This window comes from Salmo salar, chromosome ssa01, assembly GCF_905237065.1.
Source record: "Salmo salar chromosome ssa01, Ssal_v3.1, whole genome shotgun sequence".
Lineage (NCBI taxonomy): Eukaryota > Metazoa > Chordata > Actinopteri > Salmoniformes > Salmonidae > Salmo > Salmo salar.
In genome coordinates, this window is record NC_059442.1 from 50410046 (window position 1) to 50436054 (window position 26009).

At 43.1% G+C, this 26009-nt stretch overlaps 2 protein-coding genes across 13 annotated transcripts in view; both read left to right on the forward strand.

The window, feature by feature from the left end:
* Window positions 1-13167, forward strand: part of ldb1a (LIM domain binding 1a) — a 39936-nt gene extending 26769 nt beyond the window's left edge. For 3 of the 9 annotated variants that reach the window (XM_014198932.2, XM_045718864.1, XM_014198956.2), the window contains 10 exons: window positions 3848-3953; window positions 4068-4112; window positions 4241-4316; window positions 4465-4567; window positions 8287-8459; window positions 9095-9217; window positions 9399-9482; window positions 9636-9759; window positions 9982-10124; window positions 11358-13167. In XM_014198932.2, coding sequence (XP_014054407.1) covers window positions 3848-3953; window positions 4068-4112; window positions 4241-4316; window positions 4465-4567; window positions 8287-8459; window positions 9095-9217; window positions 9399-9482; window positions 9636-9759; window positions 9982-10124; window positions 11358-11597 — 1217 coding nt within the window. In that variant the 3' untranslated portion in view covers window positions 11598-13167. The remainder of the gene's footprint in view (window positions 1-3847; window positions 3954-4067; window positions 4113-4240; window positions 4317-4464; window positions 4568-8286; window positions 8460-9094; window positions 9218-9398; window positions 9483-9635; window positions 9760-9981; window positions 10125-11357) is intronic. The other 6 variants (XM_014198964.2, XM_045718904.1, XM_014198946.2 and 3 more) reach the window with 6 other exon arrangements.
* Window positions 13168-18774: 5607 nt separating this feature from the next.
* The window catches only part of prom2 (prominin 2), a 34683-nt gene continuing 27448 nt past the window's right edge, over window positions 18775-26009 (forward strand). For 2 of the 4 annotated variants that reach the window (XM_014198994.2, XM_045718940.1), the window contains exons 1-2: window positions 18775-19050; window positions 19472-19540. The gene's annotated coding sequence lies outside the window, so the exon portion shown is untranslated. Of the gene's footprint in view, window positions 19051-19471; window positions 19541-21032; window positions 21159-26009 lie in introns of all 4 variants that reach the window. The other 2 variants (XM_014199004.2, XM_014199010.2) reach the window with 2 other exon arrangements.

The window sequence follows — 26009 nt, forward strand, 5'->3', positions numbered from 1 at the left end:
ATCACTTTGGTCAAAAGGTTGCTGTCCTTTCTGGCAGTATATGGCCAGCAAAGTATGGCATCAAGATATGGGTGGCCTGTGACACACAATCCAGCTACGCTTGGAAGATGCAAGTCTACACAGGGAAGCCGACCAGTGGAGGCCCAGAGAAGAACCAGGGGATGCAGGTTGTGCTTGATGTGACAGATGGACTAAAGAGGCACAATGTCACGTGTGCCAATTTCTTCACCTCTTATGAACTCAGCCAGCAGCTCCCGAAGAGGAAGATCACCATGGTTGGCACAGTTAGAAAGAACAAACCCGAGCTCCCCTCTACTACTCGCAATATGGGGAGAGAGGCCTTCTCATCAAAGTTTGCCTTCATCACCAGTAGTTTCTTACCCCCCAAAGAGGAATATGAATGTGGTCCTCCTGAGCACACTGCACAAAATGGCTGAGATCAGTGATTGTGAGGACAGGAAGCCAGGCATCATCCTGGACTACAAAGGAGGCGTGGACAACCTGGACAAGGTGATTCTGGTCATCTTCCATAACATCATTGATGTGTCCTCATACAATGCCTTCATGATATGGAACAAGATCAACCCTACCTGGATGCCTGATAAGTGCAATAAGAGGGTGTTCCTGGAGCAGCTGGGAAAGGCACTTGTAAGCCCACACATTCAAAGAAGGTTGGCCTCCCCCGCACAACAGCGTCTGCAACGCTTGTGAAAGCTGTGCAGGGGGCTGAATCTTGAGGCTGGGGCAGGCAAGAGGAAGAGATGCCAATTCGCGCCCCCCCCCAAAAGGAGGACTGTTAAACAAATACTATGTTCTGCACATGAGAGATTCATCTGCAAAGTCCATGCACACACACTTGCATACTGTCCTACGTGTGCTAATTAAAGTTGACTTATGTTCTTCATGTTTTTGTGTTGTATCTTATTTTATTGTTATGTTGTTTATACACCTTGTGGGTGGGGGCAATGGTAAAAAAAATGGGAGAAGACTAGTATTTTGTAGTTGAATTCCTCATTGTACAGTATTTAAGAATATATCACTGTTAGGATAGGATAAAGTAATCCTTCTAATCCCCCCCCCCAAAAGGTTTAGATGCACTATTGTAAAGTGTTTGTTCCACTGGATATCATAGGGTGAATGCACCAATTTGTAAGTCGGTCTGGATAAGAGCGTCTGCTAAATGACTTAATTGTAATGTAAATGTCTTCATTTACTGCAGCATAGCCTATTCTACATTAATATATAGGGCCATCCTGTCATAAGAAAAAAAAGTTACCATGATAGGTCTACATGCATTTTGAACTGCACTCCGTACTGAGATGGGCTGTATGTCCCCACCCTAAGCGTTGATTGATCATGCAGAGAGAAGGCAGTAGAGTAGCCAGATTGAGACATCACATATAAACAGTTCCATTTCACATCATGCTGTTCATATAAATAATTTATTATAATTTATTTATCCTGGGTATAGGGAGTGGTTTTGGTATGGTAAATATCAGGTTCCCGTCATTCAACCCTAATCAGAATAGATGATGATAATAAGAGTAAGAATAAGGAACGGAGTAACAGCAGCATATGATGAGTGAAAGTTTGTGTACAGTTGTGGCCAAAAGTTTTGAGATTGACACAAATATTAATTTTCACAAAGTCTGCTGCCTCAGTTTTGTATGATGGCAATTTGCATATAACCCAGAATGTTATGAAGAGTGATCAGATGAATTGCAATTAATTGCAAAGTCCCTCTTTGCCATGCAAATGAACTAAATCCCAAAGAAACGTGTGTGTGTGTGTGTGTATGTATGTATGTATATGTGTGTGTGTGTATGTATATATATATATGTGTATGTATGTATATATATGTGTGTGTGTGTGTGTGTATATATATATATATATATATATATATATATATATATATATACTGCTCAAAAAAATAAAGGGAACACTTAAACAACACATCCTAGATCTGAATGAAAGAAATAATCTTATTAAATACTTTTTCCTTTACATAGTTGAATGTGCTGACAACAAAATCACACAAAAATAATCAATGGAAATCCAATTTATCAACCCATGGAGGTCTGGATTTGGAGTCACACTCAAAATGAAAGTGGAAAACCACACTACAGGCTGATCCAACTTTGATGTAATGTCCTTAAAACAAGTCAAAATGAGGCTCAGTAGTGTGTGTGGCCTCCACGTGCCTGTATGACCTCCCTACAACACCTGGGCATGCTCCTGATGAGGTGGCGGATGGTCTTCTGAGGGATCTCCTCCCAGACCTGGACTAAAGCATCCGCCAACTCCTGGACAGTCTGTGGTGCAACGTGGCGTTGGTGGATGAAGCGAGACATGATGTCCCAGATGTGCTCAATTGGATTCAGGTCTGGGGAACGGGTGGGCCAGTCCATAGCATCAATGCCTTCCTCTTGCAGGAACTGCTGACACACTCCAGCCACATGAGGTCTAGCATTGTCTTGCATTAGGAGGAACCCAGGGCCAACCGCACCAGCATATGGTCTCACAAGGGGTCTGAGGATCTCTGGCGAGCACATGGAGGGCTGTGCATCCCCCCCAAAGAAATGCCACCCCACACCATGACTGACCCACCGCCAAACCGGTCATGCAGGAGGATGTTGCAGGCAGCAGAACGTTCTCCACGGCGTCCCCAGACTCTGTCACGTCTGTCACGTGCTCAGTGTGAACCTGCTTTCATCTGTGAAGAGCACAGGGCGCCAGTGGCGAATTTGCCAATCTTGGTGTTCTCTGGCAAATGCCAAACGTCCTACACGGTGTTGGGCTGTCGGCTCAACCCCCACCTGTGGACGTCGGGCCCTCATACCACCCTCATGGAGTCTGTTTCTGACCGTTTGAGCAGACACATGCACATTTGTGGCCTGCTGGAGGTCATTTTGCAGGGCTTTGGCAGTGCTTCTCCTGCTCCTCCTTGCACAAAGGCGGAGGTAGCGGTCCTGCTGCTGGGTTGTTGCCCTCCTACGGCTTCCTCCACGTCTCCTGATGTACTGGCCTGTCTCCTGGTAGCGCCTCCATGCTCTGGACACTACGCTGACAGACACAGCAAACATTCTTGCCACAGCTCGCATTGATGTGCCATCCTGGATGAGCTGCACTACCTGAGCCACTTGTGTGGGTTGTAGACTCCGTCTCATGCTACCACTAGAGTGAAAGCACCGCCAGCATTCAAAAGTGACCAAAACATCAACCAGGAAGCATAGGAACTGAGAAGTGGTCTGTGGTCCCCACCTGCAGAACCACTCTTTTATTGGGGGTGTCTTGCTAATTGCCTATAATTTCCACCTGTTGTCTATTCCATTTGCACAACAGCATTTGAAATGTATTGTCAATCAGTGTTGCTTCCTAAGTGGACAGTTTGATTTCACAGAAGTGTGATTGACTTGGAGTTACATTGTGTTGTTTAAGTGTTCCCTTTATTTTTTTGAGCAGTGTATATATATATATATATATATATATATATATATATATATATATATATATATATATATATATATATATATATATATATATATATATATATATATATATATATATATATATATATATATATATATATATATATATATATATATATATATACCACGATTGAGCCTATATATATAAAAAACAACTTCACCTTCTCCACTGCTGTCCCAATTGCACAGGGTGGGGTTGAGATGCAATGTAACTATTTAGCAGTCTTATCTTAAGGCTCAATCGTGGGGCGTGTTGGTGCGAGGCTACAATTCATTGGTCGATTTTATTGTTGTTGCTGCGGGCTGTGTACAGAGCACCAAGTCGCTCAATCTCCTTTTTCCTCTGTCTCTCTCTCCAGGCTGTTCATCTAAGTCGTTCAAGCTGTACTCCCCCAAGGAGCCCGGCCCTAACGGCAGTGCCTTTCCCCCCTTCCACCCCGGCACCATGCTGGACAGAGACGTGGGGTAGGACACACACACCTGCCACTTAGGCCATGCTGTTAGTACTGTAGGTTGGTACTATTAGTACCTATATAATTATTATAACACATTTTGACTCTCGCCTGTCTGTCTTTGCAGGCCAACACCAATGTACCCCCCGTCATACCTAGAGCCTGGCATGGGGTGAGTACATCGACTGAGCATTCATCACAGATTCAACTCTCACCCCTCAGGCCTCCAAAAAAGTGTTGGATCAAAACTTTCAACCGGAAAATAAAGTTGTGTACTGACCCTGCTCTGTCCTGTTGCAGGAGACCTACACCATACGGCAACCAGACAGACTACAGGATATTTGAGCTCAACAAGCGGCTACAGAACTGGACAGAGGTGAAAGCCCAACACACACACACACACACACACACACACACACACACACACACACTCAATTATTCCGGTTGTCAGTCTTACTGTGCTCTTGTAAGACTCTGACAACTTGTGATGGCAGATGTATGTATTTATTTATTGTGTGTTGTAGGACTGTGACAATCTCTGGTGGGATGCCTTCACCACAGAGTTCTTTGAAGATGATGCCATGCTGACCATCACCTTTTGTCTGGAGGACGGGCCCAAACGATACAGTAAGACACACTTAGACTTGCAGGGAGGCTTTAAAATGGGATTGTATATATTTCACCCTGTTACACATTATGGTTACAATCTTTATTTTACACAAGAGTATTAGGGCCAAGTGAAGAGAAAAAAAAGTCTATGAATGGTGATTGGTCAGGGTATTTTGTGTGGAGAACATAAAAAAATCATATTTGGAATAAAGTCACTATCTCCAGAATAAAGTATATCTTTAATAGGCTACAGCAGGATATTCTTCTCAGCCATAATTGCACTGCCATGCGACTGCTGGGATTAGCATGGTACACGTGTATGGAATACGTGTTAGGAACTCTCATTCTTCACCCCTCCCCTAGTCAAGTATCAACCCTGCACTAGTCAAGTGTCACTCCTTCTCCTCAAGCTTCCTCACCCCTGCATTAGTCAAGCCTCACTTCTCCTTCTCACCCTTGCACTCATTTATTCACAATGAGCTTTTCCATTGGCCAAAAAAACATGCCAAGAGCTGACAACACATGGAGGTATAATATTTGGAAAATGTAACTGGCAATTAAGAAATGCCATAATTTGCTATGATTAAATTGATTTCCATTACAAAGTTGCTAGCTAATATGGATGTCGTAGGCACTCCACTGGCTGCATAGGTCCACATGGGAAAATTGAAGTGTGGTACGGAAGCAATCTTTCACCATTCAGTCAAGCAATAAGACACCGTTTACATTATCTTGTATTATAACTCCCGTACAAATGTTGTGAATTATATATATATTCATGTCATAGTCACCAGTCAACTCCCATTACTCTTAAGTTACTTCAACCAGTGAATGCTAGCGATGTTTAGCTATGCAAGCTATTCTACCAGTCTGTCTTAAAGTATAACAATATCACCAATGTATGTTGTATTGGACATTTCAAACATTCCCAGCTAATGAGAAAACAGTCATGGCATTTAATTGAAGAGAATGAAGAAAATTTAACAAGGCAACCTTGAGGCTAATTTGTATGGGCGCCAACGGCAGATTGAGGGATCTTTACACCCCTACCCCAGTAGAGGGGTGTGGCCACTGAAACGTAATTTCGTCAGGGACTATGTAAACACAACCTATTACAATCTTAGAATTCTGGGACACCACCATAGCTTAATATAGCTAAATAACATGGGTTGGTTTAATCAATTAAAGAATTTCATGCCCATTTCAAACACATTTTCTAAATGTAAGCAAATGAATTGGGTATTACTAATTGATCCTGCCATGTAACTAGACCTACCCAATCTAGTTTGGGGACTAGCTATCCTGTAAATAAGAGCATAGCTAGCTAGCAAGTGAAGTTCTCTAGTTTGTGTATGTAAACATATATAATTTCCCTGAGCTATTCTTGCTAGTACCTTTTGAAATGAATATAATAAATGATCATTCCTAGCTGGCTCTTTAAATGTACATGTATTTCGGCCAATCGTCATGGTCATTGTAATTTAAAAAGAAAGAATGTGGTGTAATGCAAGGGTGAGAACTGACTGATGCACAGATGAGATCGATGAGGCAGGATTATACCTGACCATTGCAGGGGTGAGGGTTGAGAAGGTGGGGTGATGCTTAACTAGTGCAGGGCTGATACTGGACTAGGGGAGGGGTGAGGTCTGAGAAGGAGGAATGATGAAATTCCTAATACACTATGTATGTGGACACCCCTTCAAATTAGTGGATTTGTCTATTTCTGCCACACCTGTTGCTGACAGGTGTATAAAATTGACCACACAGCCATGCAATTTCCATAGACAAAAATTGGTAGTAGAATGGCCTTACTGAAGAGCTCAGTGACTTTCAACGTGGCACCGTCATAGGATGCCACCTTTCCAACAAGTCAGTTCGTCAAATTTCTGCCCTGCTAGAGCTTCCCCGGTCAACTGTAAGTGCTGTTATTGTGAAGTGGAAACGTGTAGGCGCAACAACAGCTCAGCCGCGAAGTGGTAAGCCACACAAGCTCACAGAACTGGATTGCTGAGTGCTGAAGCACGTAGTGTGTTAAAATCGTATGTCCTCGGTTGCAACACTCACTACAAACTGCCTCTAGAAGCAACGTCTGCACAAGAACTGTTCGTTGGGAGCTTAATGAAATGGGTTTCCATGACCGAGCAGCGACACACAAGCCTAAGATCACCATGCACAAGGCCAAGTGTTGGCTGGAGTGGTGTAAAGCTCGCCGCCATTGGACTCTGGAGCAGTGGAAACGTGTTCTCTGGAGTGATGAATCACGCTTCACCATCTGGCAGTCCGACGGACGAATCTGGGTTTGGTGGATGCCAGGAGAACGCTACCTGCACGAGTGCATAGTGCCAACTGTCAAGTTTGGTGGAAGAGGAATAATGGTCTGGGGCTAGGCCCCTTAGTTCCAGTGAAGGGAAATCTTAACGCTACAGCAAACAATGATATTCTAGAAGATTCTGTGCAACTTTGTTGTAACAGTTTGGGGAAGGCCCTTTCCTGTTTCAGCATGACAATGCCCCTGTGCGCAAAGCGAGGTCCGTAAAGAGTTTGGTGTGGAAGAACTTGACGGGCCTGCACAGAGCCCTGACCTCAATCCCATTGAACACCTTTGGGATGAATTGGAACACCAACTGCGAGCCAGGCCTAATCACCCAACATCAGTGCCCAAACCTCACTGTTTGTGGCTGAATGGAAGCAAGTCCCCGCAGAAATGTTCCTACATCTAGTGGAAAGCCTTCCCAGCAAAGTGGGGACTAACTCCATATTAATGCCCATGATTTTTGGAATGAGATGTTTGACGAGCAGGTGTCCACATACTTTTGGTCATGTATTCTGTATAATATTGTTGATTTCACTTTGCAATAGGCTCTCTCATCCAAGTCGGTGTGGTTCCTCCTTCTGAAAAGACCCAATCTGCGGCACAAGGTCCTAATACTTATAATAATATTATGTGCTAAAAGAGTAAGGATTTCCTTGTTTCTAAAGCCAATTCCAAATGATAGTTTCACCGAATGGTATATATAAACCCTGGATTGCTGATGCTATGTATTGGCTATTGAGAGGCTTTGAAGCCACCTGTCGGCCATACTGGCACTCCCCAGTAGGATCAGTCTTCCATAGGAATTCATGGGATTCTACAGTGTTTCAAGGACAAAATTACATGTATTTAAGTTTTTTGTTGTTGTAGTGGGGACAGTAACATTAGTTATTTAAAAAAAAAAAGACACCTTAAGGAAAATTGTAATGCTTTTATGTTTAGCTTACATAATATAACTAAAATGTATTAAATATATTTCTATCGGTTCCAAATTATAATTTTTGTCCCCAATGGTGGGTGAGTTCCAAGATGGGGGCACGGTGGCTTCAACACAGAACCCCCTGTCAGTCATGTGGTGTGTGTGTATATATAAATCATTGGTTTCACCAGGTCATCTAACTCGGGCATTTCAACGGTAGTGCACAGCAACAGAGAGGCATGCAATTAACCAAATACCCCACTTTAATCTTGAAATATAACTGCCACTTTATTCTCACAATTGAGGTTATTCTCAATGTCTACTTTATTCTCGAACTGAAATTTCGAGTTCTAAATATTTTTACTTTATTATCAACATTGATATTTTATCTATGCAAAAATACTTATGTTAGTACAAAACATTTTTTTTTTCACTCTTCGCTTAGCCCTAATACTCGTCCGTAGTATTTTATACAAAGGAATGGCATTAAATTATTCCTGTCCCTAGCTATCGGCCGGACATTGATCCCACGGTACTTCCGGAGTATCTTCGAAGGGGGCGCCACTGAGCTGTTCTACACATTGAAACACCCTAAAGAGTCATTCCACAGTAACTTTGTGTCTCTAGACTGTGACCAGTGCACCATGGTTACACAGAACGGCAAGCCCATGTTCACACAGGTACGTAAATACACTTTCTCGTCCATTTGAACATACAGATACCATTGTTCACATTTCATTCTCCATTTTCAAATACACATTTCATTCTCCATTTTCAAATACACATTTCATTCTCCATTTTCAAATACACATTTCATTCTCCATTTTCAAATACACATTTCATTCTCCATTTTCAAATACACATTTCATTCTCCATTTTCAAATACACATTTCATTCTCCATTTTCAAATACACATTTCATTCTCCATTTTCAAATACACATTTCATTCTCCATTTTCAAATACACATTTCATTCTCCATTTTCAAATACACATTTCATTCTCCATTTGCAAATACACATTTCATTCTCCATTTGCAAATACACATTTCATTCTCCATTTGCAAATACACATTTCATTCTCCATTTGCAAATACACATTTCATTCTCTATTTGCACGCACACATTGAACTCTCAATTGCAAATACACATTGCATTCTGCATTTCCAAATCCTCAAATATCCCATTTACAGTTCCACAACTCAACAAATCCAAACACTAATTTCAGCCCCCCCCCACACACACACACACACAAACAATGCTTTATTTTTTCCTCTCTCATCCTTTGTGTTTGACCTCTAACTTCTCTCCCCTCTAGGTGTGTGTGGAGGGTCGTTTATACCTGGAGTTCATGTTTGACGACATGATGAGGATCAAGACTTGGCACTTTAGCATCAGACAACACAGAGAGGTCCTGCCTCGTAGCATATTAGCTATGCACGTGAGTCACCCTTTAAATACTTTATTTGAATCCACAAATCACATTACAGTCCAAAAGGATTAATTTACATTTCAATTATCATTCACAATTAAAAGGTCACAGACACAGTTATTGATTGATTGCCGGTGTTACTGACCACCATTCAGTCATTGCTTCCCTGCTCTCCTCCGCCTCTTCCAAGGTGCAGGACCCTCAGATGCTGGACCAGCTGGCCAAAAACATCACAAGATGTGGTCTGTCCAACTCCACACTCAACTACCTTAGGGTAAGTCACGCCTAGTTAGTGCTTGAAGTAGAATGAAAAAGGCAGTTGTACTCACTTTAATTTGACCATACCGGGGTTCCTACCGAGCTGGCATTCTATTAGAGGTGCTGAAGCAGTATTGGTAGTCTGACTGTCAATGTCTTTCTCATCTAGCTGTGTGTGATCTTGGAGCCGATGCAGGAGTTGATGTCCAGACACAAGACCTACAGTCTGAGTCCCAGAGACTGTCTTAAGACCTGTCTCTTCCAGAAGTGGCAACGCATGGTGGCCCCACCAGGTAAACACAGTCATCACACTCTCTGTATACAGATAACACACTTATATGGTGAACCAAACTTGGGTGATGAGTAACCTGATCAAGACCTGAAGCCTAGGCTGTAACTCAGCAGCCTTACACTGTCATGTGGCGTGTCGATGAAAATGATTTGAACCATGTCAGAGACACACACACACACACTGCAGATCTCAGTAACACCTCTCCCTCTCTCTTTATATCCAGCTGAGCCGGCCAGACAAGCGCCCAACAAGCGGAGGAAAAGGAAGATGTCTGGCGGCAGCAACATGAGCGCTGGAGGAGGAAACAACAACAACAGCAAGAAGAAGAGTCCTGCTAACAACTTCCCCCTCTCCACACAGGTACCTGTAAGCATCCCATCTACATGACCTTGTGGGGAACGATGGGGGTTTGGAGTGGGGAACGATGGGGGTGGGGAACGATGGGGGTGGGGAGCGATGGGGGTTTGGAGTGGGGAACGATGGGGGCGGGGAACGACGGGGGTTTGGAGCGGGGAACGATGGGGGTTTGGAGGTGGGGTGGGGAGAGAGTGACAAGGAGTAGGGGTGGGGGGTTGGGACAGGTAACATGGAGTGTGGGGCCAGGAAAGATGGGGATGGGGGCTGGTATGATACGGATATGAGTTCAAGGCAGGGTTGTTTGGGATCGGGGAACGCAGGATAGGGGTTGAGAGGAGGAAGGGTGGAGGTGGGGCATTTGGTCTTAAAATCAGAGTGGGGAAAGTAGGCTACGGGTATTGGGGGATAGTGCAAGTGTATATTATGCTTATGATACCAAAGACTCCCTGACGTGAGCCAGTGCTGGGCAGTACCTGGTCCTCTGGGGCTGCACTCTCATTCAGTAGGTAGACATTACCCCTTACCGCTGGCCCAGGATCGGATACAATATCTTCCCTCTAACTATTAACGTTAGGAGTGGAGATATGCCAATCTGATCCTGTATTGTGGATCGGGATAGTGTCTACCTGGAGCGGGTGAGACATGCCGCTCAATCTGCTTTATCGTCCTACACCCTTTAAAGCCGCTTCTACCTATCAAAACATAGAATTCACAGGCAGCTGTGCAGCTATTGGTTGAGTGAGCCAATGAGACCCGAGGTGGAATGAAAACCCCCATGATACAGCACTCAAGGATTAGGGCTGCCCACCGCTGACCAACAGGGAAGGGCGATAATACCCAAATCCCTGGAACAGAGGCTGGCATTGGGCCTGTTGTAGATGTTGTTGAATATTTGGGCTGGGTGCCTGAAACCCAGCGTTATGTCTGATTGTAAGTGGGGTGAGCATGGATGGACAGTCACTGAATATTAGACACTGAAACATGAATTATCCTTATTAGGTCCCAAAAAGCTTTACTTTAAAATGTCCATATAATTTTAGGCCTTCAAGGACATGTAAAATATTAATCATAAAAACACTTTATATCCCATGAGTCTCATCTAGCCCAAAACTCACCATTACGAGTAACAACGGTAGTCCCAGACCCATCCATCCCATTTTCAAAGTCCTTTGGGATCGTCCATGCTCGGTTCTCCCCCATGGTTGTGGGGATAATGTTCCGGCCCTTGCTGTCCCTCTCTAGGACGTGATGATGGTGGGCGAGCCCACTCTGATGGGAGGGGAGTTTGGAGACGAGGATGAGCGTCTGATCACGCGGCTGGAGAATGGCCAGTTCGACACGGCCAATGGAGGGGGGGGCCTGGAGGACGAGGACAGTTTCGGCAGCTCCCCCGCCCTGGGGGGCGCAAACTCACCCTGGAACAACAACAAGACCCCCAACAGCCAGGACAGCAAGAACAACGACTCCCAGTCCTCACAGTAGAGCCACAACCATAAACCCTAACTCAGCACCCATACCTGCAGAATGAATCGCTACTTACGCTCTCTCTCGCACATGCTCAGTGGTGTTCAACCCCGGCCCTCTTCTCCTCCTGGCTCCCCTCGCTTATCAGCGCTAAGCCTGACTCTGCTCTTTTAGTGTGTGTGCTTACCGGTCAGAGTGTTTGAGTCAGAGCTGGATTCTGCCTTTTATGATCACAGTGCTAGCCGTCGCGGCCATATTGGCGGGTTCTTGTTCCAACCTCGGGTCTCTGGGTGTGTTGCCTTGACAACGTACCTCTGTTTCTGTTGTGCTCACCTCACAGGGAAGGAATACCTAGCTTTATTTATTATCTCTTAGATTTAGCAGAATAAAAGTATTGTGTGCACTACAGCATAAATCCAACGTTCAGTTTTTAAAAACGAAATTATTTGTTTTGTAGGACCTGGTTGGAACAAAAACCTGTACACTGCCGGAGCTTGAGGACCGGAGTTGAGAGCCACTACGCTAAACCTTAAACACACAACACACACACAAGCAACACATACACACATGCAAATCTCACACACACACACAGAGAGGTACTGGAGAGCGGTCCTACTTCCCCACCTGGACCAGAGCGCCTGGCCATACAGAAGTGGGTTTTAATGTTCTATGTTTTTAATTTGATTTCAATTTTTTATTTTTATATCAATTTCTAAAAATGAAACAGACAAGCAAAAACAAAGTAAAAAACACCCCAGAATATTCTTTGCACTTTTTTCCACTAACTTCAATCTATTTTTCTTATGAATTGATGGTGTTCTGTTCTTTTTTATTATGGCTTATATGAAGACATTGTAAAGATTCAGAAACCTGTGACTGGAGAGGAGAATCAACGGTATATAACTGTATAATTATTACTGTTAGATCATTTGTATTATTGTGATTGATTACTACTTCTATGTAATATTGTGTTGTCTATGTCTGAATCAGTATATAGCCTGTCAGTGTCAGATATGGTTATAACGAAGCCCAGTGTTTCTGATCTGAAGGGAAAAGGCCACCTCTAGTGTTCAAGGCTGTGCCTTTAATGGCACCTATTCCCCATGTAGTGAACTATTTTTGACAATGACCTATTGGGCTATGGGCAAAAGTAGTGCACTTAGAGGATGGGGTTTGCATCCCAAGTGGCACCCTATCTTCTGTCTGTCTACTTATCTGCTCAGTACCTTGCGTCCACACCTCAGACAATGTTTGTTTCTCTCCAATTTGCTACTTGAAACATTTGAAGACAAGTTTGACAAGGCATTGTAAGATTTAAGATAAACATTTTGTTGTTTTCCCAAACATTTTATCCCCATTTTTGAAAGCTACAGACCAAGAAATTACTTTGCAAGATCCTTTTAAATATCGATCCCCAACATACTATTGGTTTGTATTAAGAATTATTTTGTGGGCTTTCCCCCCCTCATGTTTTGTGTCTTTGTGCTTGTATATTTAAAGGTAGTTTCTGTATAATTGTAATTCTATGTATTCTGCCTTAGGGTGTTGATCTAAGGCATCTCTCTAAAGTAAAGATACAAAAAAACAATCCTTTTTGAACCGTTTGGAAAATACATTCAATGAGCTTGCCTATGAATTTGGGTTCAACGTACAATTTATTGATTTTTCTATGTCAATGGAGTCTTTCTGGCGTAAATTCACAAGCTCATGTACAATATCCATGTCTTTGCCTCCAATGTCAGATGTTGGTGGGCTGCTCTGGCTATGTCATCTAAACTATACTTTACCTTGTCAATAACTCACACCAATGTCACTTTATCAACATTCAGATGTATGAGAAGAGTAAAAAAGGGCAATAATTTCAAATGGTGTAGCATATGTTTCTCATAGTTATTGTCACATGATTTTTAGTCAAGTCAATACAGTGATGAATGAATCCTCTGGTTTCTTTGTGCATAGTTGGTGTAGATACTACGTTTCACCACCAGGGGTCTCTCCTGAGCTGCATGACAAGTTGAGCAGCCCCCCAAGTCCACAGGATCAACCCTCTCAAGCTCTCTAAATCCACCCAGACATCACCAGACTTAACTGTATAATGTTTGACTATCCAATCATGTTCTCTAACATCCCTATCTTCTGGTCCAGCACTTCTGCAGAGTGACTGAATAGAAAACTGAGGGCACGCCTCAAATCACACCCTTTTCTCTAAATAGAGCATCACCACCTATGGCGGTGGTCAGAAGTGGTGTACTAAACTCAGCAAAAAAAGAAACATCCTCTCACTGTCAACTGCATTTATTTTCAGCAAATTTAACATGTGTAAATATTTGTATGAACTTAACAAGATTCAACAACTGAGACATAAACTGAACAAGTTCCACAGACATGTGACTAACAGAAATTGAATAATGTGTCCCTGAACAAAGGGGGAGTCAAAATCAAAAGTAACAGTCAGTATCTGGTGTGGACAGCAGCTGCATTAAGTACTGCAGTGCATCTCCGCCTCGTGGACTGCACCAGATTTGCCAGTTCTTGCTGTGAGATATTACCCCACTCTTCCACCAAGGCACCTGCAAGTTCCTGGACATTTCTGGGGAGAATGGCCCTAGCCCTCACCCTCCAATCCAATAGGTCCCAGACGTGCTCAATGGGATTGATCTGGGCTCTTCGCTGGCCATGGCAGAACACTGACATTCCTGTCTTGCAGGAAATCACGCACAGAACAAGCAGCATGGCTGGTGGCATTGTCATGCTGGAGGGTCATGTCAGGATGAGCCTGCAGGAAGGGTACCACATGAGGGAGGAGGATGTCTTCCCTGTAACGCACAGCGTTGAGATTGCCTGCAATGACAACAAGCTCAGTCCGATGATGCTGTGACACATTGCCCCAGACCATGACGGACCCTCCACCTCCAAATGGATCCCACTCCAGAGTACAGGCCTCGGTGTAACACTCATTCCTTCGACAATAAACGCAAATCCAACCATCACCCCTGGTGAGACAAAACCGCGACTCGTCAGTGAAGAGCACTTTTTGCCAGTCCTGTCTGGTCCAGCGACGGTGGGTTTGTGCCCATAGGCGACGTTGTTGCCGGTGATGTCTGGTGAGGACCTGCCTTACAACAAGCCCTCAGTACAGCCTCTCTCAGCCTATTGCGGACAGTCTGAGCACTGATGGAGGGATTGTGTGTTCCTGGTGTAACTTGGGCAGTTGTTGTTGCCATCCTGTACCTGTCCCGCAGGTGTGATGTTCGGATGTACCGATCCGGTGCAGGTGTTACACGTGGTCTGCCACTGCGAGGACGATCAGCTGTCCGTCCTGTCTCTCTATAGCGCTGTCTTAGGTGTCTCACAGTATGGACATTGCAATTTATTGCCCTGGCCACATCTGCAGTCCTCATGCCTCCTTGCAGCATGCCTAAGGCATGTTCACACAGATGAGCAGGGACCCTGGGCATCTTTCTTTTGGTGTTTTTCAGAGTCAGTAGAAAGGCCTCTTTAGTGTCCTAAGTTTTCATAACTGTGACCTTAATTGCCTACCCCCTGTAAGCTGTTAGTGTCTTAACGACCATTCCACAGGTGCATGTTCATTAATTGTGTGTGGTTCATTGAGTAAGCATAGGAAACAGTGTTTAAACCCTTTACAATGAAGATCTGTGAAGTTATTTTGGTTTTTACGAATTATCTTTGAAAGACAGGGTCCTGAAAAAGGGCCGTTTCTTTTTTTGCTGGGTTTATATAAGGAGTAGGGTGTGATTTGAGTCCGAGTGGTGAAGTACCCATACCTGTTCCCGTTAGCGGCTCATATCATAGGGGTGTGTTGATATACAGTATATTATATTTTGCCTAGTTTCTGCCATTGATTTGTGTTAGGGTATCAATAAAGATACATTTTCACTTAAGCGCAGTTGACTGAGGCTCTTCACTTGTTCTGTCTGTTATTAGGAGCAAATACTAACTTCCGCTTAAGCCACACATTGATGTCAATGGGAAGTTAGGATTTGCCCCAGACTTACCTGCTGGCTTTGTGTGGCAGAATAGGTGTTTTTGATAGTAGGCTGAAGCTAGACGGACAGACTTTGGGTAAATTGCCCTCCATGTTAGCACGGAAATCTCCAAGACTAGAATGCAATTTCCATTCTAAAATATCACGTCTGTACCGAAAGACAGTGGATTCATTTTGGGGTTGTAGTAGATGTGATGTGGGAGATGATGACTAGGCTTGATAATGACTGACATTTCCATGGATGATAGATGGGTGTAAGTACTGGCTCGAGCTCTCCTATGCCAAGTGTATGATTCCCATTATGCTGAAACAGACTGCATAGCATTAGCAAGCCTTTGGGCTGTACATTTAGTGCAGATTAAAAAAGATTAGGAATATAAAGCAGCCGTTTATCGTTTACATTTCAGCTAAAGGCAGTCTTGGGAGGCTCTAGCTGAAATGTCAAAACGTCTCATTCATACTCTTGTACTCTTATCTTTATACATTTTATACTGAATGTACAAAACATTAAACACCTTCCTAATATTGAGTTTCACCCCATTTTGCCCCCAGAACAGCCTCAGTTCGTCAGGGCATGGACTTGACAAGGTGTCGAATGTTTTCCACAGAGATGTTGACTCCAATGCTTCCCACAGTTGTGCCAAGTTGGCTGGAAGTCCTTTGGGTGGTGGACCATTCTTGATACACACGGGAAACTTGAACACTCAAACCCAACAGCATTGCAATTCTTGACAAAACCGGTGAACCTGGCACCTACTACCATACCCCGTTCAAAGGCACTTAACACTTTTTCTTGCCCATTCACCCTCTGAATGGCACATATACAATCTGTCTCAAGGCTTAAAAATCCTTATTTAACCTGTCTCCTCCCCTTCATCTACACTGATTGGTTTTAACAGGTGACATTAATAAAGGATCATAGCTTTCACCTGGTCAGTCTGTCATGGAAAGAGCAGGTGTTCCTAATGTTTTGAACACAGTGTACATCACCTGTGTTTATGATTTTCCTCTGGTATGATGCAGACCAGACAGTGACAGTGCTGCCATCTTTCTTAGGAACAAGCCAACCCAGAGATCAGCCACGTCATACCACATTGCATGCAATGAAACTCCTAGACATTGATCTGTCAGTTTTGGGTTTAAGCCCCTAATGGTTAATGTTGGGATTGGGGGTAGATGCACAGATCCTGGATCTGTTCGTATGGGCAACTTTCACTTGTTCTGAATCCCAAACTTTTAAGATCCACAGGAGTGCTTAAGGAGGAGGGTGGGGGAATTTAGCACAGGTGAAAGTTGCCATTGGGCAAGAGGGATTGTTTCTGGACAGGGCCTGTGTGTTTTTGAGGCGGAAGGGTCAAAGTTCAGCAGCAGCGGCTGCCGGGAGATTGTGTAAATGGGCTATCAGGGTCGGCTCAGGTAGAGCGATAGACTGATCAACAGACGCCATGGGTGGTGAACTTCAAGACGCAGGATACTGTTGGAGCTAGAAACGCAAGCATTTTGCTACACCCGCAATAACATTGCTAAACACGCATGTGACCAATAAGATTTAATTTAGAGATGGAGGAGAGTCGGAGGTCGTGGCTCACATCAAGAGGATAGGTCAGTGTTTATCTTTGCCAGGAAGTGGTAAGCTACTCTGCTATTAAGACTTATTTAAAATACAGCTTAAATTTAAAACTAGACTTTGAGAACCAAAAATAGATCAGTGCCAGCTAACCATCTATCTGAGGGAACATCCCAGGGATGTGTAGGAGAAACAGTCTGACATAAACATTTCAGCGCTCTGGTAAACTCCATTCTGTTTTCTACAGTAAAATGCCTTTCATATGCCTGAGTTTGAATAATGGAATGTCTGTTTTTCTCTTGTGCTATGCAAATGTGCAGTACCACCACTCTCTCTGGCCCGATGATAAAAGATAACAGGCAGTTGCATGTTCACTTTGGATTACAGTCAATCTTACAACATGCAAAATAGGCCTGTGTGATAGAACATGTCACACGTAATGTAGACTGGACTGAATTTAATTCATTTTGTCTGCCTTTGAATGAAATGTAATGTTAAATGGCATTTCTATTATCTAGCATTTCTACTTGGTATGATGGAAGTGTCCAACCGAATGTCTGTATTTGATGCAGCCTCCATCTTGATGGTAAGCGTGTCCTGTCATCTGGGTCACATATCCTCAGGTAAGGATGCTCTATAAATGACACTAAACACGCATAACTCCTGTTCAAACAGAACGATCATGTTCTGTTTTAAAACATTATTTTATTGCCCTGATCTACTGGTTATATGGTGGTTATAAACTCTTAAATTCCAGTAGGGGACTGTTATATTGATGCTTTTATGTGATCAAGACATTATTTTATATTTTTTTGACATTCCAAGCCAACCTAAAATGGGACACGCACATCAACATTACCACCAAAGGGAATCGAAGGCTCTTCATGATGAACCACCATTGAATGAATGGGTAAAAATAACTTTCATGAAAAAGCATTCATTCATTAGATAACTATTTAAAGTAGGCATTCAAGCATAAGTCATAAGCATGTATAACATTTATAATGGCATTAATGGTGCTTTTTTTTCATTCACCAGCTCTCAACCCAATTGAAAATGTATGGGAGTTTCTGGAATGGCGCCTGAGGCAGCATTTCCACCACCATCAACAAAACCCCAAATGATGGAATTTCTTGTGGAAGAATGGTGTCGCATCCCTCCAAAAGATTTCTAGACACTTAGAATTTATGCCAAGGCGCATAGAAGCTGCTCTGAGGGCTTGTGGTGGCCCAACGCCCTAATAACACACTTTGTTGGTGTTTCCTTTGTTTTAGCAGTTAGTTACCTGTTTGTTCTAATTCATGTGGCCAGCCTTCTTAAAATATAAAAAAATACTTAATCTATTTCTATGTCCGGTAAATGACCGTGATGGCTAAGTAACGTTCACATTTTCAAACTTTGTTGGGCTATAGTTGACATTTCCTGGCGATGTTCCATTGTCCGCTTGGGTTTGTGGTCAATGTATACTGTAGTAGCCTTTCACTGCTAAAAAGCAAACACCCGCTCCTCAAAGTATGTGTGTTGCTCTCTCCCTCCCGACTGTCTCTCTCATCCAGTTAAGACCCTCCCGTTCTCCCTCCCCAATCCCTTCTTCCCTCCCTCTATTGTCAGTATTTCGCAGAGAGGCAGTCAAATTAATAGCAGCAATAGTACACCCTATCAGGTTTCTCAAGGAAGGGACTAACACACTCCCTCACACATCTGTGCTGTGTAGAGCGGAGACACACCTGCAAACACATACACTAGTGGAACCAGGGTAGAGACCGGACACACACACACCTGTGCTTTGCAGATTGGTGACAAACCTGTCCAGGAAGAGGACACACTCAAACTCACCTGGAGAATATACTTCACTCTCCTGCTTCACCTCTTTCCTGTCTCGACTTAAGGAACAACAGGTAAAGTATTGTTTTCTGTCCCCCCCTTTTCCTCTCACCTCTCCGAAATCTTTCTCCTCTATGGTCTCCAACACACTCTACCTTCTTTCCTCTTCTCTCACACTCTCTTCTCCTGACTCTCTCCCCCCCATCTCTCTCTCACTCTCCTGTTATGTCTCCTCTACTCCTCCACACACTTCCAGAGCCTCAAACAGGTACAGGAGAAGTAGGCTAACAGCTCTGCAGTTAGCATCCAGAGGCAATAGTAGTAGTTAAGTGTACAAGATATACAAGTCCGCTGTTGTAATTGATTAAGCCACTATAGAGCCTATTTCCTGTAGAGGAGCTTTAGGGTGGTTGTATACAGTTGAAGCAGCAGTAGTGAGAGAGTGTTGGAGTTGTACTCCAGGACTGGTTGACTGTGTTCTGTCTGTCCCAATAGGACTGTGTACAAAGAAGCCTGCTCACTCTCTGCTCTACTCGCAACAGAACACTGTCTACACTGTGGGAAGTGAGTGCTTTTTAGTCTGTACTTAATATATTTTATCTTTCTTTCTCCGTTGTCCTAGTATTTGCCTTTCAGAGGCACATGAGTAAATAAATATAACATACTGAAACTGATTGGACAATCAAATTGCATGTGACATTGCAATACTTTGTTTGAGTTTATGCAATCCTAGTAAAAGCTTTTCTTTACTTTATATAGAGAATACTGGTATTTTTATTTAACCTTTAACTATTCTGTCACACAGTCTTAGTAAGCAGATCTCTGCCTGGTTTCCCCCTCCCATATTTCACCTCTGTCTGGTTAAACTAAACAAACAGTAGTGATGCAGGTAGCTGTTTATGATGAACTGTTACGCAGTGTTGATTGTTTTTCTATAAACACACTATCAACACTCACTGTGTGGTTGCGTTATGTAAAGTTTTTCTGTTTTTTGGTGATCTGTCTCGTCTTTTTTTTATTGATATAGGAACAGCAAATGTGAAATGACTAGATTCAAGTAATTGATTATGATAGCTGTGTTGGTGGTTGATTGATCAAAGCTCAAGTGTGTATAGATGTTGATAACCTTCAGTGGTATAGCCTAAGACAGAAATATGCTCTCTTGAAGGATGCTGTGCCAATGTTTATAGATAAACAGGGAAGTATGATGCCAATGTTTGTCGCGCAACATGGAAATACTTTACACATGAACAAAGGTAGGACACGTTTATCAGAAGTTGATCACCAGCACCACTTACCCGTGGGCACAAAAGCAAAGAAAGTAAAAAAAAAAATAGCACTGAGTGTACAAAACATTAAGAAGATCTTCCCTTTTGCCCTCAGAACAGCCTCAATTCGTCTTGGCATGGACTCTACAAGGTGACGAAAGCATTCCACAGGGACCCATGTTGACTCCAATGCTTCCCACAGTTGGGCTAAGTTGGCTGGATGTCCTTTGGGTGGTGGACCATTGTTGAATCACACAGGAAACTGTTGAGAATAAAAACAGCTTTGCAGTTCTTGACAAAACTGGTGCACCTGGCACCTAATACCCTACCCCCTTCAATCTTTTGTCTTGCCCATTCACCCGCTGAATGGCACACATACACAATCCATGTCTCAATTGTCTCGAGGCTTAAAAATCCTTCTTTAACCCGTCTCCTCCCCATCTACACTGACTGAAGTGGATCAATAAGGGATCATAGCTTTCACTTGGTCAGTCTGTCATGGAAAGAGCAGGTGTTCATAATATTTTATACATTCAGTGTGTATATATATATATATATATATATATATATATATATCATACACACACACACACACACAGTGGGGAGAACAAGTATTTGATACACTGCAGATTTTGCAGGTTTTCCTACTTACAAAGCATGTAGAGGTCTGTAATTTTTATCATAGGTACACTTCAACTGTGAGAGACGGAATCTAAAACAAAAATCCAGAAAATCACATTGTATGATTTTAAGTAATTAATATGCATTTTATTATCATTATTTGTAAGAAATTTCACTGAGGAGGATGGTCCTCCCCTTCCTCCTCTGAGGATCCTCCGCTGATATACACTAGCGTTCAAAAGTTTGGGGTCACAGTGACGGTCGTCAAAAGGAGTAGACCAAGGTGCAGCGTGGTAAGTGCTCATATTTCTTTATTGTAACTCAGAACACTAAATCAAAATAATAAACAACGAAAAACAAACGTCACGTTCTGCAGGCTTACTGAGCTGTACAAAAACAAGATCCCACACTGAAGGAGGGAAAAAGGGCTGCCTAAGTATGATTCCCAATCAGAGACAACGATAGACAGCTGCCTCTGATTAGGAACCATACTCGGCCAATCAAAGGAAAAAACAACATAGAAATATAACACAGACTGCCCACCCCACACCCTGACCTAACAAAATAAAGAAATAAACCGTCTCTCTCAGGTCAGGGCGTGACAGTCACTTAGAAATGTCCTTGTTTTTCCACTAAAATAACAGCAAATTCATCAGAACTACAGTGTAGACGTTGTAAAAGACTTGTAGCTGGAAACGGCAGATTATTTTTGTTAATGGAATATCTACATAGGCATACAGAGGCCCATTATCAGCAACCATCACTCCTGTGTTCCAATGGCACTTCGTGTTAGCTAATCCAAGTTTATCATTTTAAAGGGCTAATTGATCATTAGAAAACCCTTTTGCAATTATGTTAGCACAGCTGAAAACTGTTCTGATTTAAAGAAGCAATGCAACTGGCCTTCTTTAGACTATTTGAGTATCTATTTGAGTATCCGTCACTGTGACCCCAAAGTATCTTCCCTGTGGCTCAGTTGGTAGAGCATGGTGTTTGCAACGCCAGGGTTGTGGGTTGGATTCCCACAGGGGGCCAGTACGGAGAAAAAAAAATGAATGAAATGAAATGTATGCATTCACTACTATAAGTCGCTCTGGATAAGAGCGTCTGCTAAATGACTAAAATGTAAATGTATCTGGAGCATCAGCATTTGTGGGTTCAATTACAGGCTCAAAATGGCCAGAAACAAAGGACTTTCGAATGAAACTCGTTAGTCTATTCTTGTTCTGAGAAATGAAGGCCATTCCATGTGAGAAATTGCCAAGAACCTGAATATCTGGTACAACGCTGTGTACTACTCCCTTCACAGAACATCGCAAACTGGCTCTAACCAGAATAGAGGAGTGGGAGGCACCGGTGCACAACTGAGCAATAGGACAAGTACATTAGAGTGTCTAGTTTGAGAAACAGACGCCTCACAAGTCCTCAACGGGCAGCTTCATTACATAGTACCCGCAAGACACTAGTCTCAACGTCAACAGTGAAGAGGCGACTCCGGGATGCTGGGCTTCTAGGCAGAGTTGCAAAGAAAAAGCCACATCTCAGACTGGCCAATAAAAAGAAAAGATTAAGATGGGCAAAAGAACACAGACACTGGACAGAGGAACTCTGCCTAGAAGGCCAGCATCCCGGAGTCGCCTCTTCACTGTTGACGTTGCACCATGAATTGTCACTGTCGATAATTCTAATGTTATAACTTCTAATAGTAGCTGTATCCACTGGCAAATTGGGAGAGCGAGTGAGGTGATTGCCATCCAAGAGCCAACATATTTTTCTTGCTGCAGTGCTGCCTGTGAGCAGTAATAGTCTCTGATTTAATTGAGCGATTCAAGGAACTACCATTGTTAACATGGTAGATGCAAAGCATTGAATATTTACATTTCTGCACTTTGAAATTAATTTTGTAACTTTGTCCCAGAAGCATTTAACTGCAGGACACTCCCTGCTTGGATTACGGGATAACAAGGTCAAATTTTTCCATATTTTGTTCCAATTAAAGGGTTATTCAGATTCACTTAGAACTGTGGACCATACTTTTTTAATGGCTAGCTCAGAAAATAAGCTTTCCATAAGTTGTTTAAATATTACAGAGATCAGTCCTTTTGGGAGCACAGATAATTTATTTATAAATCCCATCATTGGATGGTTTGGTAGTTGGGTTTCCCAAGGGACTCCATAGGCCAACATTGCTAACCTAAGTTGTAAATATAGAAAAAAGGAGTTACTCATTACCAGTTACAGTGTGGGAAAAAAGTATTTGATCCCCTGCTGATTTTGTACGTTTGCCCACTTACAAAGAAATTATCAGTCTATAATTTGAATGGTAGGTTTATATGAACAGTGAGAGAAAGAAAAACAAAACAAAAAATCCAGAAAATGCATGTAAAAAATGTTATAAAATGATTTCCATTTTAATGAGGGAAATAAGTATTTGACCCCTCTGCACAACATGACTTAGTACTTGGTGGCAAAACCCTTGTTGGCAATCAGAGGTCAGACGTTTCTTGTAGTTGGCCACCAGGTTTGCACACATCTCAGGAGGGATTTTGTCCCACTCCTCTTTGCAGATCTTCTCCAAGTCATTAAGGTTTCGAGGCTGACGTTTGGCAACTCCAACCTTCAGCTCCCTCCACAGATTTTCTATGTGATTAAGGTCTGGAGACTGGCTAGGCCACTCCAGGACCTTAATGTGCTTCTTCTTGAGCTACTCCTTTGTTGCCTTGGCCGTGCGTTATGGGTCATTGTCATGCTGGAATACCCATCCACGACCCATTTTCAATGCCCTGGCTGAGGGAAGGAGGTTCTCACCCAAGATTTGACAGTACATGGCCCCGTCAAATGATGCGGTGAAGTTGTCCTGTCCCCTTAGCAGAAAAACACCCCCAAAGCATAATGTTTCCACCTCCATGTTTGACAGTGGAGATGGTGTTCTTGGGGTCATAGGCAGCATTCCTCCTCCTCCAAACACGGCAAGTTGAGTTGATGCCAAAGAGCTCCATTTTGGTCTCATCTGACCACAACACTTTCACCAGTTGTCCTCTGAGTCATTCAGATGTTCATTGGCAAACTTCAGACGGGCATGTATATGTATTCTTGAGCAGGGGGACCTTGCGGGCGGTGCAGGATTTCAGTCCTTCACGGCGTAGTGTGTTACCAATTGTTTTCTTGGTGACAATGGTCCCAGCTGCCTTGAGATCATTGACAAGATCCTCCCGTGTAGTTCTGGGCTGATTCCTCACCGTTCTCATGATCATTGCAACCCCACGAGGTGAGATCTTGCATGGAGCCCCAGGCCGAGGGATATTGACAGTTCTTTTGTGTTTCTTCCATTTGCGAATAATCGCACCAAATGTTGTCACCTTCTCACCAAGCTGCTTGGCGATGGTCTTGTAGACCATTTCAGCCTTGTGTAGGTCTACAATCTTGTCCCTGACATCCTTGGAGAGCTCTTTGGTCTTGGCCATGGTGGAGAGTTTGGAATCTGATTGATTGATTGCTTCTGTGGACAGGTGTTTTTTTTACAGGTTACAAGCTGCGGTTAGGAGCACTCCCTTTAAGAGTGTGCTCCTAATCTCAGCTCGTTACCTGTATAAAAGACACCTGGGAGCCAGAAATCTTTCTGATTGAGAGGGGGTCAAATACTTATTTCCTTCATTAAAATGCAAATCAATTTATAACATTTTTGACATGTGTTTTTCTGGATATTTTTGTTGTTATTCTGTCTCTCACTGTTCAAATAAACCTACCATTAAAATTATAGACTGATCCTTTCTTTATCAGTGGGCAAACATACAAAATCAGCAGGGGATCAAATACTTTTTTCCCCCACTGTATGTCTTTCCAATCTTGGAATGTTCTCAAACCATTACTTCCATGATATTGGCATGGGTACGGATTCTACATTTGGACCATTGGGGGAATGCAAAAAGACACCCTCCAGATTGCAAGACATTATTGTGAAATATTGGAGTATGGGTATGCCATTTTGATTCCCAGAGATTGTCTGAGCAGTAATAGGATCAGTAATAGGATTGTTTGTAACGTATTTTGTACATAATGTTGCTGCTACCGTCTGTTATGATCAAAAAGAGCTTCTGGACATCAGAACAGCGATTACTCACCTTGAACTGGACAAAGAATTTTTCTTTAATGAGTCGGATTAGAGGGATTTACTCCAGACACCCGAAAAGGCCCTCATCTCCGTCATTAGCAGGAAAAAGAGATGGGGGTATCGCGGAAGGAGATCGGGGTGCCTTGTGAGGATCCGGCACCGAGAGGCTAATCTGCCTTTGCCATCGGTACTATTGGCCAACGCACAATCGCTGGATAATAAAGTGGATGAACTACAAACCCGTATATATCCTAACAACGGGACATTAAAAACTGTAATATCTTATGTTTCACTGAGTCGTGGCTGAACGACGACATGAATAACATACAGCTAGCGGGTTATACACTGTATCGGCAGGATAGAACAGCAGCTTCTGGTAAGACAAGGGGTGGCGGTTTATATATATTTGTAAACAACAGCTGGTGCATGAAATCTATGGAAGTCTCAAGGTTTTGCTCGCCTGAGGTAGAGTATCTCATGATAAGCTGTAGATGACACTATCTTCTGAGTGAGTTTTCATCTAAATTCTTCGTAGCTGTCTATTTACCACCACAAACTGATGCTGGCACTAAGACCGCACTCAATGAGCTGTATACGGCCATAAGCAAACAGCAAAACACTCATCTAGAGGCTGCGCTCCTAGTGGCCGGGGACTTTAACGCAGGGAAACTTTAATCCCTTTTACCTATTTTCTACCATTTTTACATTTACATTTACGTCATTTAGCAGACGCTCTTATCCAGAGCGACTTACAAATTGGTGCATTCACCTTATGATATCCAGTGGAACAACCACTTTACAATAGTACATCTATCTTTTTCTTTTTTGGGGGGGGTTAGAAGGATTACTTTATCCTATCCCAGGTATTCTTTAAAGAGGTGGGGTTTCAGGTGTCTCTGGAAGGTGGTGATTGACTCCGCTGTCCTGGCGTCGTGAGGGAGCTTGTTCCACCATTGGGGTGCCAGAGCAGTGAACAGTTTTGACTGGGCTGAGCGGGAACTGTGCTTCCGCAGAGGTAGGGGGGCCAGCAGGC